The sequence below is a fragment of the Caretta caretta genome, chromosome 5 (assembly GCF_965140235.1).
Source record: "Caretta caretta isolate rCarCar2 chromosome 5, rCarCar1.hap1, whole genome shotgun sequence".
Lineage (NCBI taxonomy): Eukaryota > Metazoa > Chordata > Testudines > Cheloniidae > Caretta > Caretta caretta.
Window position 1 is genome coordinate 22,141,146 of NC_134210.1, and position 18,181 is coordinate 22,159,326.

At 42.9% G+C, this 18,181-nt stretch overlaps 1 protein-coding gene across 1 annotated transcript; it reads right to left on the reverse strand.

The window, feature by feature from the left end:
* Positions 1 to 8,948: 8,948 nt before the first annotated feature.
* LOC142072073 (uncharacterized) lies at positions 8,949 to 10,430 on the reverse strand. The gene is made up of 2 exons (XM_075128281.1): positions 9,878 to 10,430; positions 8,949 to 9,490 (listed from the first exon to the last, which is right to left on the reverse strand). Exons 1-2 carry the CDS (start codon positions 10,428 to 10,430, stop codon positions 8,949 to 8,951), a joined length of 1,095 nt encoding a protein of 364 aa, XP_074984382.1.
* Between the last annotated feature and the right edge of the window lie 7,751 nt (positions 10,431 to 18,181).

The following is an 18,181-nucleotide window of genomic DNA, read 5'->3' on the forward strand; positions in this document are numbered from 1 at the left end:
CAGCTGCATCTCACCATCGAGGGGGAAAGCTGTCAGAGTTCTTGATATGAAAATAAGGTTGGATTGCTGCACATTTTGTCAGATACAACAATGGAATTTTATATTACAAGAAAAATACTTATGTACCACTCAGAAAACTGCTATAAATTCAGACATCAAGACACAGCTTTTTTTTCTCCTTTTGTGGGGTAAAATGGAATATATTAGAGATTATCAAAATTTCATTTATTAAATGTAAAGCTATATGGGAAAAAAAGCTTTTAGACAAAAATGTCTGCATTCTTGGCTTCTAAAAGAAAGGCGTGCCTATGTGGAGTAAAGTGGGTAACAGTACAAGAATCTCAGCCGCTGAAGAAAGATTAATCATGGTCATTTATCAGCCACTGACCAATAATGAAACATTTACTAACATCCAACGCTAGGTTCCTAGCAAGCTTAGTATCCTTGTGCTGAGAAACGTTAATTTGCTTTAGACTGGGAAGGAGGAGAAAAATACTAACTCCATTAAAATGTAGAAAGGGTTTTGTCATTTGGGCGTGTTTGGCCTCTGTTGTCTTAAATTCTCGTCTGGAAATCAGTGTGGCTACTTGTGAGTAAAGTACTACCTGTTGTAATTGTGGTAGATCTGATCCTATGTTTCCAGTGATCTGATCCTAACCAGGAGGAATAAACAACACTCGCAATCAGCAAAGGAAAAATAATATGTGCCCTTTCTTGGTCCTTTGATGCATAAAAAAAAAAAAAAATTCTGTTAGCTTAACCATATTTTCTCATCAGGCTCCTTTTAAAACTATGACTATCCCCTGATGTGCTGCTTAATCTAAGCAGACCCCAATCACTAATAACAGATTTTTTCTCCCTGCCTACAAACAGCTTTGCTTTTTTTATTATTATTATGATTATGCAGCACAAAAGATTAAACAAGAAAAAATAATCAGAGACAATAAGGGATCAAGGAAGAAGGCTTATCGTTGTTGATTGCTTAGCTTATATAGCTCTAATGCTTTACCTTCACTGCCGGACGTGCTGTAACAATGTTTATAGTGGGGGGTGCTGACGATGGAAACCACGTATTTGGTGTTTGTTATTACTACTTAAAGCCAGGGGGTGCAGCAGCACCCCTAGTTCCAGCACCACTGCTCACTGCCAACTTTGTGCCATACATGATTGCAGTGTTTCTCCTTGTCAGTATCATACTGTTGGCATTGGGTGCTAAAGCTTAATTCTGTGGAACTGAGGATATGAGTCTGAAAATGACAAGCTGAGAACAATGATTAGAAGTGATTTGGGTTGGACATGTAGCACTGCAGTGATGGGCAGAGACCTGAAACCATCAAATGAGCCAGGCAGCAATGAACTGGTTAGCAATTTTCTGACAAAACATTTTTTTTTTTGGAAAATGTTGATTCATCAAAACTGAAACTGTTGGCAGGAAAGGGTTAGTTTCAACTAATTTCTCAATTAAAAAATTCTTTGGAAAAAAAGTTCTGAAATTGTCTAAATGTCCCATTTTGACATTTTCAAAATGAAAATTTAGTTTTCAAGTTCAAAATGGCTTTCGTTTAAAAATTGAAGGTAATTTATATTTTTTGATAAATAAAGGTTAATTTAAAAAAAAAAAGTTGAAATTGAAACAAAATGTTTTCAAAATCCCATTGAGTGACCCAATCAGAAAATAGTTTTGGATTTTGGGTTTGCAAAAATGTTTGAGATTGTTTGAGACTTTTTGTCTCATTTTGGGATAGGAAAAGATTTCAAGATCTCAAAAATTCTCATGTGATGGGAAAACCATTTCCTATCCAGCTCTATCAAGGAACAACTGAGCAATAGACACTGGTATGGTATGAAAATGCCACATTTACTCTTCAAGCAAGGGAAGAAAGGTTGTTTTTGAGTTATAGGTCGTTAAAGAGTTATCCTTCTTTGAAATTTTGGCATTGTCTGTTGCTATTTGTTTCCTTCTGTCTCAAAAATAGCTTACTACTACTCTTTTTAAAATTCCCATATATCTAATTCTTCTTAAACTCTCACACTGGCTATTTGAGCTTGTCTATTTTTTTTCCACTGGAAAATATCCTGTGGGAAAATGTCAGTTTCACCAACAGCAACAACAAAATTGATCAGAAAAATTGAAATGAAAAATTTGGTTTAAAATCTAGTTTTTAAAAATCTCCATTAAAACTGAAAATGTTGGTTTTGAAATGTTTTTTAAATGAAAAATTTTATTTCAACATGTCAAACTGTTTTGATTGAAAATGTCAACATTTTCCATATAAAGATTTCCAATTTGAAAATAGTTGGAGTTTTCCCACTTTGTGAAAGTTTTCAATATTTTGACTTTTCGTTACAGTTCAGATTCAGGAAAATAATTTTGAAATATAAAATTTTCCCATGGAAGGAAAATTCTGATTTTTGAACTGTTTTCCTTTACTTGGGGGGAAATAGAGGGAAGGGCTGTAATTGTGGATATATTTGAACCCAATCCTGCTTCCATTGATTTCAGTGGGAATTATGGGCCTAATGCTGCCTCAACTGATGTTGGTGGGAATTTTTTGCCACTGGACAAAATTTGTAAACCTGAGTATCTGAATTTTATATTTTTCTCTCCCTCCCTCTTTGTTCAACATTCATAGCACTCACTGGTTTTCATTTCTCTACTGCGTTTGGTTAGGACCAGGATGCAAAATGTCCCTCTTTGTAAACTCTTTTACATTTACATGAGTTGTTTTTCTGAGAACTTAAAGTCTTCAAATACACAGTGGGAGATTTACAAAGGGAGACTTTCAAAGGGAATTGGGCACCTAACTGCCCTCTGGACCTTTGAAAATCTCCCCCTTAACCATTTCCTTTGACGTTTTTCTCCAAAGTTTGTTCTCTTGTTTTCTACCTAGTCTTCATGTCATTTGTCTGTACTGTTCATATTTCTACCCATCCGTACTTCTGTACAATGTTATTTATATAGAGAATATATACTCCCATATCTATATACTTCCCCCATTATCAGTCTGTATTCACCTGCTGTCTTATGTCTTATACTTAGATTGTAAACCCTTTGGGTTGGGGATTGTCTTTGTGATCTGTGTTTATACAGTGCCTGCCACAGTAGGGTCCTGGTCCATGACTAGGGCTCCTAGGTGCTAGGGTGGTACTAAAAGTAATAGACTACCAAAAAGCATATGATGGCATCCCACATTCGCGGATCATTAAGACACTGGAAACACACAAGTTTCATCCAAAGATCATTTCCTTTCTGCAGCAATCTATGGTTAAGTGGAACACTCAACTCTACCTGCAAGGAAGTTTTGCTGATGGGGTTCAAATTAAAAGGGGAAACTTTCAAGAGAAATCCTTATCACCAAAGGTGTTTGTGATAGCGATGCTGCTGCTGACCTGGATGGTCCATGAGACAAATTTGCTTATCAGAGCAACAACCAGTTAGCCATTTGCTATACATGGATGATCTTAAACTATGTGGACAGTCACAAGAGGGGATACAGAGATTAACGACATGTAGAAAAGTTTGGGGAAGAGACAAAGCTATGGCTGGGTTGGCTAAATGTTTGTTGATGTCTGTAAAGAGGAGCAAACTGGTATAATCAGATGCCATACAAGTTAACGAAGGTACTATCCAAGATATCTCTCAGCATGGCCCCTACAAATACCTTGGAATCAGGGGACTATCAGAGTTACAACATAAAGAAGTGGAGAAAGAATATTACACACAAAATAATAATTACTCTAAAGGGCAAAACTCAACTCAAAGAATTTGATCTGAACCATTAATATGTGGGAGATATCAGTAGTATGATACACTGCTGGAGTGATAAAGTAGAATCAAAAGGAGAAGAAAAAATTTGATATCCAAACAAGAAAGCTCCTGGAGATGCATAGAGCAATAAATATCAGTCAAGAGGGGCACAGCATGTACATCTGATGGTGTGATGTAGTAAAAGGTTTGCCATATGTGGAGAAAGCAATTGACAAAGAGTATAATATGAACATATATGAGGAGTCAGCCAGAATAAAAGATCATCAGTTAATGATTACAAGGGATGGTCAAGCATGAATCCCAGCCCAAGGAAAGCATAAAAGTAAGGAGAATGCAAATCGCCAAAGACTCAAAAGATTTATACATAAATCAATGCTTGGACAGTGGTGAAAAGAGAGCCAGAGTCATGCTTATAGAAGGATACCTCAAAAGAGAGACAGAGAGCCTTACTGTGAGTGCACAAGAGCAGTTCTTAAGGCTTAATTACATTGAAAACAAAATTAACTGACAGAATTTTTCACTGAACTGCAGAATGTTTTTCAAAATGGAAGAGACAATGGAGCATGTGTTGAGTGCCTATGTGAGCCTGGCTGGAAGAGAGTATCTGAACAGATACACAGTGAGGTCACCAAGTGTCTGCATCGTAGCCTCTGTGGCAAATATGGATTTAAATGACCCATTTGGTATTAAAACCACAAAAATGAAATCACTTTAGAGAACGAAGAGGCTAAGATTTTATAGGGTGTGGCAATTGTCAAAGACCGAAAGGTGCAGGCAAACACACTGGACATAATTGTTGTAGAAAATAAGACAAACAAGACATTGTTAATTGATATTGCCATACCAGCAGACACAGACATAAAAGAGAAACAAGAAGAGAATATGACAAAGTATGAAGAGTTCTGCTGCAAAGTGGAACGATTATGGAAAACTAGAACAAAGACGATCCCAGTGATTACTGATGATCTGTAAGGGTATGAATGAACAGTTTAAATACATGTTAGGAGCACAAGATCTCATGATCAGTGACCTCCAGAAGACGTCTCTCTTAGGCACTGTGAGAATATTCAGGAAATTCAAAGGAGAACGAGTGCCTCTGAGCACTTAAATGTAGGAATTCTGTGGAGGGTTTAATAAAACTGCTGATTACTTGAATTTACAGAGTCAGTATGTGGTCAAGATATACTGTGACTTCTGGGCATAAATTTTAGACGGTAGCTTTCCCCTTTTTGTGCTTAAAGATCTTATATGTTATGAAAGCTATTTGTTAAAAAAAGATATAATAGTGAAGGATTATAATAATAATATATTTTAATATGCTTTGATAGCCAAAGGATTGTCAGGCTGTATTGTAAACTTCCATACAGCAACACAAATGTCTTTCTTTGGTTGTCCTATAACCACACAAAACTTAGGGTATGTCTACACTACGGAATAAGGTCGAATTTATAGAAGTCGGTTTTTTAGAAATCGGTTTTATAAATTCGAGTGTGTGTGTCCCCACAGAAAATGCTCTAAGTGCATTAAGTGCATTAACTCGGCGGAGCGCTTCCACAGTACCGAGGCAAGCGTCGACTTCCGGAGCATTGCACTGTGGGTAGCTATCCCACAGTTCCCGCAGTCTCCGCTGCCCATTGGAATTCTGGGTTGAGATCCCAATGCCTGATGGGGCTAAAACATTGTCGCAGGTGGTTCTGGGTACATATCGTCAGCCCCCCGTTCCCTCCCTCCCCCCGTGAAAGCAAGGGCAGACAATCATTTCGCGCCTTTTTTCCTGAGTTACCTGTGCAGACGCCATACCATGGCAAGCATGGAGCCCGCTCAGGTAACCGTCACCGTATGTCTCCTGGGTGCTGGCAGACGCGGTACGGCATTGCTACACAGTAGCAGCAACCCCTTGCCTTGTGGCAGCAGACGGTACAGTACGACTGGTAGCCGTCATCGTCATGTCTGAGGTGCTCCTGGTCGCCTCTGTGAGGTCGATCAGGAGCGCCTGGGCAGACATGGGCACAGGGACTAAATTTGGAGTGACTTGACCAGGTCATTCTCTTTAGTCCTGCAGTCAGTCCTATTGAACCGTCTTATGGTGAGCGGGCAGGCGATACGGACTGCTAGCAGTCGTACTGTACCATCTTCTGCCGAGCAGCCATGAGATGTGGATGGCATGCAGTCCTTCTGCACCGTCTGCTGCCAGCCAAAGATGTAAAAGATAGATGGAGTGGATCAAAACAAGAAATAGACCAGATTTGTTTTGTACTCATTTGCTTCCCCCCCTCCCCTGTCTAGGGGACTCATTCTTCTAGATCACACTGCAGTCACTTACAGAGAAGGTGCAGCGAGGTAAATCTAGCCATGTATCAATCAGAGGCCAGGCTAACCTTCTTGCTCCAATAAGGACAATAACTTAAGTGCACCATTTCTTATTGGAACCCTCCGTGAAGTCCTGCCTGAAATACTCCTTGATGTAAAGCCACCCGCTTTGTTGATTTTAGCTCCCTGAAGCCAACCCTGTAAGTGCCCCTCCCAGCGTCAGAGCAATGGCAAACAATCGGGCATCTGAGAGTGCTGTCCAGAGCAGTCACAATGGAGCACTCTGATGGGGCTAAAACATTGTCGCGGGTGGTTCTGGGTACGTGTCGTCAGGCCCCCGTTCCCTCCCTCCCTCCGTGAAAGCAAGGGCAGACAATCATTTCGCGCCTTTTTTCCTGAGTTACCTGTGCAGACGCCATACCACAGCAAGCATGGAGCCCGCTCAGGTAACCGTCACCCTATGTCTCCTGGGTGCTGGCAGACGCGGTACGGCTTTGCTGCACAGTAGCAGCAACCCCTTGCCTTCTGGCAGCAGACGGTGCAATACGATTGGTAGTCGTCCTCATCGTGTCCGAGGTGCTCCTGGCCGCGTCGGCTGGGAGCGCCTGGGCAGACATGGGCGCAGGGACTAAATTTGGAGTGACTTGACCAGGTCATTCTCTTTAGTCCTGCAGTCAGTCCTATTGAACCGTCTTATGGTGAGCGGGCAGGCGATACGGACTGCTAGCAGTCGTACTGTACCATCTTCTGCCAGGCAGGCAAGAGATGAGGATTGCTAGCAGTCGTATTGCACCATCTTCTGCCAGGCAGGCAAGAGATGGGGATGGCTAGCAGTCGTACTGTACCGTCTTCTGCCGAGCAGCCATGAGATGTGGATGGCATGCAGTCCTTCTGCACCGTCTGCTGCCAGCCAAAGATGTAAAAGATAGATGGAGTGGGTCAAAACAAGAAATAGACCAGATTTGTTTTGTACTCATTTGCCTCCTCCCCTGTCTAGGGGACTCATTCCTCTAGGTCACACTGCAGTCACTCACAGAGAAGGTGCAGCGAGGTAAATCTAGCCATGTATCAATCAGAGGCCAGGCTAACCTCCTTGTTCCAATAACAACGATAACTTAGGTGCACCATTTCTTATTGGAACCCTCCGTGCAGTCCTGCCTGAAATACTCCTTGATGTACAGGCACCCCCTTTGTTGATTTTAGCTCCCTGAAGCCAACCCTGTAAGCCGTGTCGTCAGTCGCCCCTCCCTCCGTCAGAGCAACGGCAGACAATCGTTCCGCGCCTTTTTTCTGTGCGGACGCCATACCACGGCAAGCATGGAGCCCGCTCAGCTCACTTTGGCAATTAGGAGCACATTAACCACCACACGCATTATTCAGCAGTATATGCAGCACCAGAACATGGCAACGCGATACCGGGCGAGGAGGCGACGTCAGCGCGGTCCCGTGAGTGATCAGGACATGGACACAGATTTCTCTGAAAGCATGGGCCCTGACAATGCATGCATCATGGTGCTAATGGGGCAGGTTCATGCTGTGGAACGCCGATTCTGGGCTCGGGAAACAAGCACAGACTGGTGGGACCGCATAGTGTTGCAGGTCTGGGACGATTCCCAGTGGCTACGAAACTTTCGCATGCGTAAGGGCACTTTCATGGAACTTTGTGACTTGCTTTCCCCTGCCCTGAAGCGCATGAATACCAAGATGAGAGCAGCCCTCACAGTTGAGAAGCGAGTGGCGATAGCCCTGTGGAAGCTTGCAACGCCAGACAGCTACCGGTCAGTTGGGAATCAATTTGGAGTGGGCAAATCTACTGTGGGGGCTGCTGTGATGCAAGTAGCCCACGCAATCAAAGATCTGCTGATATCAAGGGTAGTGACCCTGGGAAATGTGCAGGTCATAGTGGATGGCTTTGCTGCAATGGGATTCCCTAACTGTGGTGGGGCTATAGACGGAACCCATATCCCTATCTTGGCACCGGAGCACCAAGCCGCCGAGTACATAAACCGCAAGGGGTACTTTTCGATAGTGCTGCAAGCTCTGGTGGATCACAAGGGACGTTTCACCAACATCAACGTGGGATGGCCGGGAAAGGTGCATGATGCTCGCATCTTCAGGAACTCTGGTCTGTTTCAAAAGCTGCAGGAAGGGACTTTATTCCCAGACCAGAAAATAACTGTTGGGGATGTTGAAATGCCTATATGTATGCTTGGGGACCCAGCCTACCCCTTAATGCCATGGCTCATGAAGCCATACACAGGCAGCCTGGACAGTGGTCAGGAGCTGTTCAACTACAGGCTGAGCAAGTGCAGAATGGTGGTAGAATGTGCATTTGGACGTTTAAAGGCGCGCTGGCGCAGTTTACTGACTCGCTTAGACCTCAGTGAAACCAATATTCCCACTGTTATTACTGCTTGCTGTGTGCTCCACAATATCTGTGAGAGTAAGGGGGAGACGTTTATGGCGGGGTGGGAGGTTGAGGCAAATCGCCTGGCTGCTGGTTACGCGCAGCCAGACACCAGGGCGGTTAGAAGAGCACAGGAGGGCGCGGTACGCATCAGAGAAGCCTTGAAAAACAGTTTAATGACTGGCCAGGCTACGGTGTGAAAGTTCTGTTTGTTTCTCCTTGATGAACCCCCCCGCCCCTTGGTTCACTCTACTTCCCTGTAAGCTAACCACCCGCCCCTCCTCCCTTCAATCACCGCTTGCAGAGGCAATAAAGTCATTGTTGCTTCACATTCATGCATTCGTTATTCATTCATCACACAAATAGGGGGATGACTACCAAGGTATCCCAGGAGGGGTGGTGGAGGAGGGAAGGAAAATGCCACACAGCACTTTAAGCACAGCACTTTAAAAGTTTACAACTTTAAAATTTATTGAATGACAGCCTTCTTTTTTTTGGGCAATCCTCTGTGGTGGAGTGGCTGGTTGGCCGGAGGCCCCCCCACCGCGTTCTTGGGCGTCTGGGTGTGGAGGCTATGGAACTTGGGGAGGAGGGCGGTTGGTTACAGAGGGGCTGCAGTGGCAGTCTGTGCTCCAGCTGCCTTTGCTGCAGCTCAACCATACACTGGAGCATACTGGTTTGGTCCTGCAGCAGCCTCAGCATTGAATCCTGCCTCCTCTCATCACGCTGCCGCCACCTTTGAGCTTCAGCCCTGTCTTCAGCCCGCCACTTACTCTCTTCAGCCCGCCACTTACTCTCTTCAGCCCTCCACCTCTCCTCCCGGTCATTTTGTGCTTTCCTGCACTCTGACATTATTTGCCTCCACGCATTCGTCTGTGCTCTGTCAGTGTGGGAGGACAGCATGAGCTCGGAGAACATTTCATCGCGAGTGCGTTTTTTTTTCTTTCTAAGCTTCACTAGCCTCTGGGAAGGAGAAGATCCTGTGATCATTGAAACACATGCAGCTGGTGGAGAAAAAAAAAGGGACAGCGGTATTTAAAAAGACACATTTTATAAAACAGTCGCTACACTCTTTCAGGGTAAACCTTGCTGTTAACATTACATACATAGCACATGTGCTTTCGTTACAAGGTCGCATTTTGCCTCCTCCCACCACGTGAACGGATTTTGGTTGAATGCCAGCAAACATACACTGCAATGCTTTGTTCTACAGTGATTCCCCAGTACATGTTGCTGGCCTGGAGTGGTAAAGTGTCCTACCATGAAGGACGAAATAAGGCTGCCCTCCCCAGAAACCTTTTGCAAAGGCAGAACCGCAAATGCCAGGGCAAAGTAATCCTTTCACATGCTTGCTTTTAAACCATGTATAGCATTTTAAAAGGTACACTCACCAGAGGTCCCTTCTCCGCCTGCTGAGTCCAGGAGGCAGCCTTGGGTGGGTTCGGGGGGTACTGGCTCCAGGTCTACGGTGAGAAACAGTTCCTGGCTGTCGGGAAAACCGGTTTCTCCGCTTGCTTGCTGTGAGCTATCTACAACCTCCTCATCATCATCTTCTTCGTCCCCAAAACCTACTTCCGTATTGCCTCCATCTCCATTGAAGGAGTCAAACAACACGGCTGGGGTAGTGGTGGCTGAACCCCCTAAAATGGCATGCAGTTCATCATAGAAGCGGCATGTTTGGGGCTCTGACCCAGAGCGGCTGTTCGCCTCTCTGGTTTTCTGGTAGGCTTGCCTCAGCTCCTTCAGTTTCACGCGGCACTGCTTCGGGTCCCTGTTATGGCCTCTGTCCTTCATGCCCTGGGAGATTTTCAGAAAGGTTTTGGCATTTCGAAAACTGGAACGGAGTTCTGATAGCATGGATTCCTCTCCCCAAACAGCGATCAGATCCCGTACCTCCCGTTCAGTCCATGCTGGAGCTCTTTTGCAATTCTGGGACTCCATCATGGTCACCTGTGCTGATGAGCTCTGCATGGTCACCTGCAGCTTGCCACGCTGGCCAAACAGGAAATGAGATTCAAAAGTTCGCGGTTCTTTTCCTGTCTACCTGGCCAGTGCATCTGAGTTGAGAGCGCTGTCCAGAGCGGTCACAATGGAGCACTCTGGGATAGCTCCCGGAGGCCAATACCATCGAATTGTGTCCACAGTACCCCAAATTCGAGCCGGCAACGTCGATTTAAGTGCTAATCCACTTGTCAGGGGTGGAGTAAGGAAATCGATTTTAAGAGCCCTTTAAGTCGAAATAAAGGGCTTCATTGTGTGGACGGGTGCAGGTTTAAATCGATTTAACGCTGCTAAATTCGACCTAAAGTCCTAGTGTAGACCAGGGCTTAATTTCCTGAATTCCTAACATAAGAACGGCCATACTCGGTCAGACCAAAGATCCATCTAGCCCAGTATCCTGTCTTTTGACAGTGGCCAATGCCAGGTGCCCCAGAGGGAAAGATCAGAACAGGTGATCATCAAGAGATCCATTCCCAGTCACTCATTCCCAACTTCTGGCAAACAGAGTTCTAAAGAAGAAGCTGCATTACACCACACAGTGAGTTCTTACCTAAACAAATGTAAAAGGTGTGAACATGATTCTCCTCCAGTACTTTATATTTAGAAATATCCTTCAGCCTTCTAATATCTTGGCCATCCTTATAACAAGTTACTTCTGATTTGGGATTGCCTGGAAATGTGGATACAAAAAAGTGAATAAAATGTGGATAATAATTGAATGGTTTGTAATCATGACAGGAGCTGGACAATGCAAACTGTGTCATCAGTAAATCTACCTGCTGCTATCTAAGTTTATGAGTATGTGTGAAGCATGTCAAACCGGGGCTTGGCTCTCTTGGCTAAGGATTATATTTTACTACATTTCTACCCACAAACATGCAAATACATAGAACACTCAAACAGCCACATCAGCAATGTAGAAACATCTTTTATTGCCCATTTTCTTGTCAACAACACAGGTGATTAGATCTTTGTGTTCCATACTGATTTCTCTGTTGGGGAATTCATAAACAGTAGCTGATTCCAGCCTACTCTTGTGATTTTATTGTAAGTTTTATTATATTTGTTTTTGGAGGGGGTTTAAATTCCTAGCTTCTGGACTCATGTTCTTACCAGAAAAATATCAGCTTTTATTAAAAAGACAGACACACAAACACACATTTCTAGCCTTCATGACGGTGGAGGAAGCTTGAAAGTGTGAATCCCAAAGCTGCAAAAATCAGAAAAAAATACCCCTTCCCACAAATTATTTTAAAAATTCTCCTGATTTTTAAGCCAATCTTATGTTTTTTGGGTCCTGATACATGATTTTTGAATGCTTCTGGATGGCAGTACCATACTAGCTGGCAGGTGGGGGAGCAATTGGTCTGGTTGTCCAGAGGTCCAAGGAGTGCATTCAGAGCAACCCAGGATTTGTGTTATTTTGTGTTCCTACAGGGCTCTATATTGTGCCACCATTGTAGGTGAAGTGCTGCTAGGCTCACCAACAGATCTCTGGCTGGCATCTTGTTCTCCCTTTGTTTTTTCTTGGCCATATCTCTTTTTCCTAAAGTGTTAAGAGTCTGTTCACACTGTCTGAGCAGAGAGGCACTGCTGAATGCAGTGGGATGAGGAGACATGAACACTTGGTGAGAAGTTTGATCTGTTTTGACTCATGTTAGCTAACACCGTGTCACACTGTCCAGTGAACAAGATGATTAGATGATAATCTAATCATTTTGCAATACAGGACCTGATAATCTACTGCCTTGCAATCTTGTGCAGTCATTTACACCTGTGCAAAATTAGCGTAACATTGCCAGATCAGAATGATAGTCACTGGGTCCCCTATTATAGGGCTGGAAGTTGAAACTAGACAATTTCAGACTGGAAACAAGGTGCAAATTTTTAACAGTCAGGGTAAGTAACCACTGGAACAATTTACCAAGGGTTGTGGTGGATTTTCCATCACTAGTAATTTTTAAATCCTGCCTGGAGGTTTTTCTAAAAGATAGGCTCTTGTCCTGGCGGGCAGATGAAACCCACCTTTGGGGAGGCTAGCTCCCTGGCTTCACCCTTCCGCCCAAGACCCCACCCCTACCCTGCCCCTTCCATCTCCCCTTGCCTGCTGGAGCCCCAAGCCCCCAAGCTAGTGCTGTAGTGGGCTTGTCAAGGTCTAGAGGGCCTAGCTACCACTAGAGGGGGACAGAGTGCCACACCTAGCAGGCATGGGTTACACTTATCATATTAGATCGGAGATATATTTTTAGTAGACATTGAAGATTATCAGATATTTCATAGGTAAGTCAGACATTGCCATTCTCTGGTACAGCTTGGGAAGTCAAAGTGAATAGAAAGTAACGTGAGCTCTTCAGAAACAACTGAACCCATTATAAATTTGTGTCACATGAACCTGAATGTAAAAAACCTGAAACTCCTTTGTCTCCTTTACTGTCCACTTTCCCTGTAAACCTTTTTACTTTCTCCATAATTCCACGAAATGATAGACATTTAAAAGTGACAATGCCAAGTAATTTAGCCTCACATTTAGTTGTTTTGTTCCATCCATGCCTTTCTGCAGATCAACAATAATGGCTCACTGAAACAGAGAATGTATACAGCAAATAGAGCTCTGTTTCCAGCCGTGATGAATAACTTGAAATTATCACCTTAAATATTTCTTTTCAAGAACTACACTTATGTACCAACTCTTCTCAAAATTCAGCCATCTACTAATTGTTGTAACTATACAATGTTTTTAAAGGTACACTTTTATTATTAGTTGTATTACAGTCGAGCATAGAAGCCCTAACTGAGATCAGGGCCTCAGTGTATAAACATATAGTACAGTGGTTCTCAACCTGCGACCATGGGCCACATGCGGCCCAATTAGCACACAGCTGCAGCCCAGCTGTGTGCTAAAGGGTGGTGGGGTAAAGGGCTTGGGCTGCCATGCAGTGAGGTCCGGGGTCAGGGCTGCCACCCGGCCCTGCACAGCAGGGGTCAGAGTCGGGGTTGGCGGTAGGGTTGGGTTGGGGCTGCCACCTGGCCCCACACAACAGAGATCAGCTTTGGGGTTGGGCTGCTGCCCAGCCCACACACAGTAGGGTCTGGGATCGGGTCTGCCGCCTGGCCCCACACAGGAAGGTCTGGGGTCGGGGCTGCCACCTGACCCCATACATCGGGGTCAGGTTGGAGGCAGGGTCAGGTTGGGGCTGCTGCCCAGCCCCACACAACAGGGTCTAACTACAGTACCTACTATGCTATTTATCTTTGGTAGCTATAAAACATTATACGTAATTTTCAACATGGCTTGGTCAAAGGGGTCCTCATGATAATAATCATATTACTTGGTAGAAAATATGTTCAGGATGTGGGCTTCTTCTTACAAATATTTGTTTATCATGGTTCAGGAACTACTGTTAACGTTGTGATAGCACCATCAGTGTGCATTGGCAGTTTATGGGCAAAATAAAAAAAGATAAAAGGCCTGTTCTGTACCACTGACTCATAGATTCCAAGGCCAGAAGGGACCATTGTAATAATCTAGTATGACTCCTGTATAATACAGGCCATAGAGCTTCCTCAAAGTAATTCCTACTGCAGATCTTTTAGAAAAACATCCAATCTTGAATTAAAAATTGCTAGTGATGGAGAATCTACCATAGAATCATAGGATCATAGAATATCAGGGTTGGAAGGGACCTCAGGAGGTCATCTAGTCCAACCCCCTGCTCAAAGCAGGACCAATCCCCAACTAAATCATCCCAGCCAGGGCTTTGTCAAGCAATGTTGAATAGAGGGGAATGATCACGTCCCTCAATCTGCTGGCAATGCCCCTACTTATACAAATGTCATTAGCCTTCTTGGCAACAAGGGCACACTGATGACTCATATCCAGTTTCTCGTCCACTGTAACCCCTAGGTCCTGTTCTGCAGAACTGCTGCCTAGCCATTCGGTCCCTAGTCTGTAGCAGTGTATGGGATTCTTCCGTCCTAAGTGCAGGACTCTGCACTTGTCCTTCTGAACCTCATCACATTTCTTTTGGCCCAATCCTCTAATTTGTCTAGGTCCCTCTGTATCCTATCCCTACACTCCAGCGTATCTACCTCTCCTCCCACTTTAGTGTCACCATGACCATTGGTAAATTGTTCCAATGGCTAATTATGCTCACTGTTAAAAATGTACACCTTATTTCTAGTCTAAATTTGTCTAGCTTCAACTTCCAGCCATTGGTTCGTGTTTGTAATACCTTTCTCTACTAGATTGAACAACCCATTTTCAAATATTTGTTCCCCATGTAGGTACTTAGAGACTATAATCAAATCATCCTTCTATCTTCTGTATGTTAAGCTAAATAGGTTGAGCTCTTTGAGTCTATCAGTATAAGACTTGTTTGCTAATCCTTTAATCATTCTCATGGCTCTTGTTCGAGCCCTCTCCAATTTATCAACATCCTTATTGAATTGTGGATACCAGAACTGGACACAGTATTCCAACAGTGGTCGTACCATGACTAAAGTCTCTCTTCGAAGACTCTTCCAATCCTAAGGCCCTGATCCTAAGCGCATGCTTAACTTAAGCACATTAGTTGCCCCACTGACTTCAAAGGGCTGACTCGCGTGTAAGTGTTTGAAGGATCAGAGCCTAAATATAGAGCAGAAGATAAAGCAGACAAGTTGAGTGACGGTAGGACTGAGCTTTTAGTGCTGCTGTTTTTCTTGATGAGGTCTGGTAAGAAACCATTCTGCAAGGTACTGGGAATTGAGGGTGTTCGGTACCTTGCAGTAGGCTACAGCTCTCTGCCTGATCCGACTCTTGCAGTCAATTATTACTGCATTTTTAATGTTACAATGAAAAAATAGAATGGATAGGACTGATGAAAGACATGAGTTTTAGGACAAGAATCGGATAAAGATAGAGTGGTTACTAGACCTACAATATAAGGAAAGTGTATCCAATGATTTGGGCAGTATGGAAGAAGGTAAATTATACATGGACAGAAGAATAAACATGCTATGTTGTTTTAGATGCACAGCACAGTTATTTTATACACAACTAAAGGTGCACATTTGCATTTTTCAAGGCCTGATCCAAACCCCATTAAAATCAATGGGAATCTTTCCATCAACCTTAATGGATTTTGCATCAGGTCCTCAATCAGTTAAACGTCTCTTCTTGTGTTCTTACAATGGGAGAATAGCCAAGTGACACCAACGCATTTCTGTTTATATGTTTATATTTTATAAATCTTTCCTTTGAAAAAAATTACATTTACAAAAAGCATCATTTTAAGAATAGAACTTTGATTTAAAAATATATTATATGCCACAGTGCTAGAAGGCAAACTTAGCAGCAACAAAACGTATGTTTCCTTATAGTGGGACAGATGCTGATTGTGCCATTCTATAAGAATGATTTATAATAAACAAGAGCATGCAAATAACCAGCAAAATCAGCTAAGAGAAAACCTTATTATTTATAGCCATATGATAACCTTATTTACATTATTTAGAATTCTCCCCAGCATACTTTTCATAGCTAGGAATAAAGGACTAGGTAATTTAAATGTAAACCTGTTATTCTACTTTACATTAAGAAACATTTTTTACATAATAGCAAAAAAAACCCACGCCAACCTGATTTTTGTCCCTTATCCTTCACAATGTACAAAAGGCAAGCAGACCCAGCATCCCCATTTAACGTGTCATCCTGATTCCTTTCAGAAACATTTGAGTTGTTAGCTAATCTTTTAAAATAACGTATTTATAACTTCGTAAATTACATCGGATTAGATCGATCAATCTATCTGTCTATCTAATTGGTTTTATATCACTTCCCATTACCCATCACTGAATGTCTTATACGAAAAATTCATAGCAATGGCGAAGTTCTTACTGGATTTCATGGAATCTCTGACATGTCTCCCATTTGGGGGTTACAACTCTGCTTTTGTTTTTGGGGTGTTTTAAAATTAATTTCCTCTGCTTTTTTCTCAAGGGTTTAGCGTTAGAAGGGGTGAGGGTGTCAGTTTTCAAAGTGTCATTGTCATGGCGAAAGGCTTTGGTCTCTTCTGGTAATTTTGGTGAAAAGGTGGATGGTGCTTTTAATACACAGCTGTCCAGAAAACCAATTCCCAAAGGGAGGTTGGGGAGAGATTATATTACTGGGTGGCACAATCCTTCTGCCTGTGTGTCTAAGAGAGACCGACAGAGAAAGAGAGAGAGAGAGAGAGTTACATCTGGCTCCCCCATTGTGCCTGCCTCACTCCACTGGCTAAAACCCATTCTTAGGGCAATATAGGTGGGTGCTCCATTGTTTGCCCCTAAATTGAAAGGCTATGATTCCATCTTCCTCAACTCCCTGCATAGTTCCTTTTCACTCCATCCATTTCCTCAGGTTGTGCACAGGACACAAAATTTGGCTATATGAAAATTGGAGGAAACTCTACAGTTTACTATTAGATCCTTGCTTGTAACAACGGATTGTTCTCCAATCAGCTGGCTCGGCTTAGAGGTGTTATGCTGGGAGTTGAAATAAACCTCATTGGAACATAACCACCACTCTTCACTCAGATAAATGTAAAAACAAAACAAAACAAAACAATTAAGCTCCTTTATGGAATAGGATAGGAGCCACCACCCAAAATACAGGTTATGCAGGGGCAGTCAGCAATGTGAGCTATGCGGGTAGAGGTGGAGGGGTTTTCACCTGGCGCCAGGTATTATTTATAGTGTTGTGTGTGAGAGACAGAAGCAGCAAAAATATGACAGAAGCACACAGAGCACAGATTAAGGGAGCCCCAGCAATAACCTGAGAAACATTAGTAATGTGACTCTACAAGCTAAGAGGGAATGCTTTTGGGTAGAGTGCTGGCTAGAAAGAGGCTTGGAACTGTGAGCAAAATAAAATAAAATGTTTCCTGCTGTTTGATCCCTAATGTGTTCAGGGAAGCATGACTTTACATACATTCTTCATAAATAAACAGAGAAATACCTGACTCCATCATCAACTTCTCCTATCAAAAACAACTCACAACCCCCCAAATTTCTCTAACCACTTGGGTCAAAAGGGGTAACAAAAGATAAAATAATTTGTTTTTTGCTGCCACCAAATTTACTCTTCTTTTTTGTGATTTTGACTCACTATGGCTAATGGTTGTCTCCTTAGCTATCTCTTTGAATATCAAGTAGCATTCTTTAAGGGCGGTAACGTTAGACTACATCTCCCCTTTATTATATTACTACAGGTGTTTAAAACTAAGCAGTCTTCACTAGGTGTGGGAATAAGAGATGGAAAGTAAACTTATTTCCACGATTAATGTACTCCTGAGATATAAGGTGCCAAAATGGAAGAGACAACTTGAAATCAACTTTTAAACATAAATATCAATAATAAGTGCCAGCAGAATGGTTCTTGGAACACAAGCATGACTCCACTCGCCTCCTCAGGTGCAGCTTTTAACAGCAGAACTGCAGGAGAAATTGATTTTTCATTTTGTGGGAAATTCCAGAATTCTGAAATTTGTTCTCATTCTGAAATGGAGCAAAAGCAAAATGCATTGAAATTTCCCACAAGACAAAATTCTAAAAAAAACATTAGTTTGGGGTCAACCAAAATATTTTGTTTCAATAAACTCAGAAAGTTTCATTCTGATTAGAACTTGATTTATATAATATAATGTAAGAATATATAATTAATACATAATTGAAAT

Bases quoted from the DNA above. Each gene is read 5' to 3' on its own strand.
- LOC142072073 (XM_075128281.1), bottom strand. From the start codon at position 10,430: ATGATGGAGTCCCAGAATTGCAAAAGAGCTCCAGCATGGACTGAACGG. The intron at 9,491-9,877 runs GTGAGTGTACCT...TTTCTCCACCAG, and splicing joins AGGCGGAGAAGGGACCTCTG to CTGCATGTGTTTCAATGATC.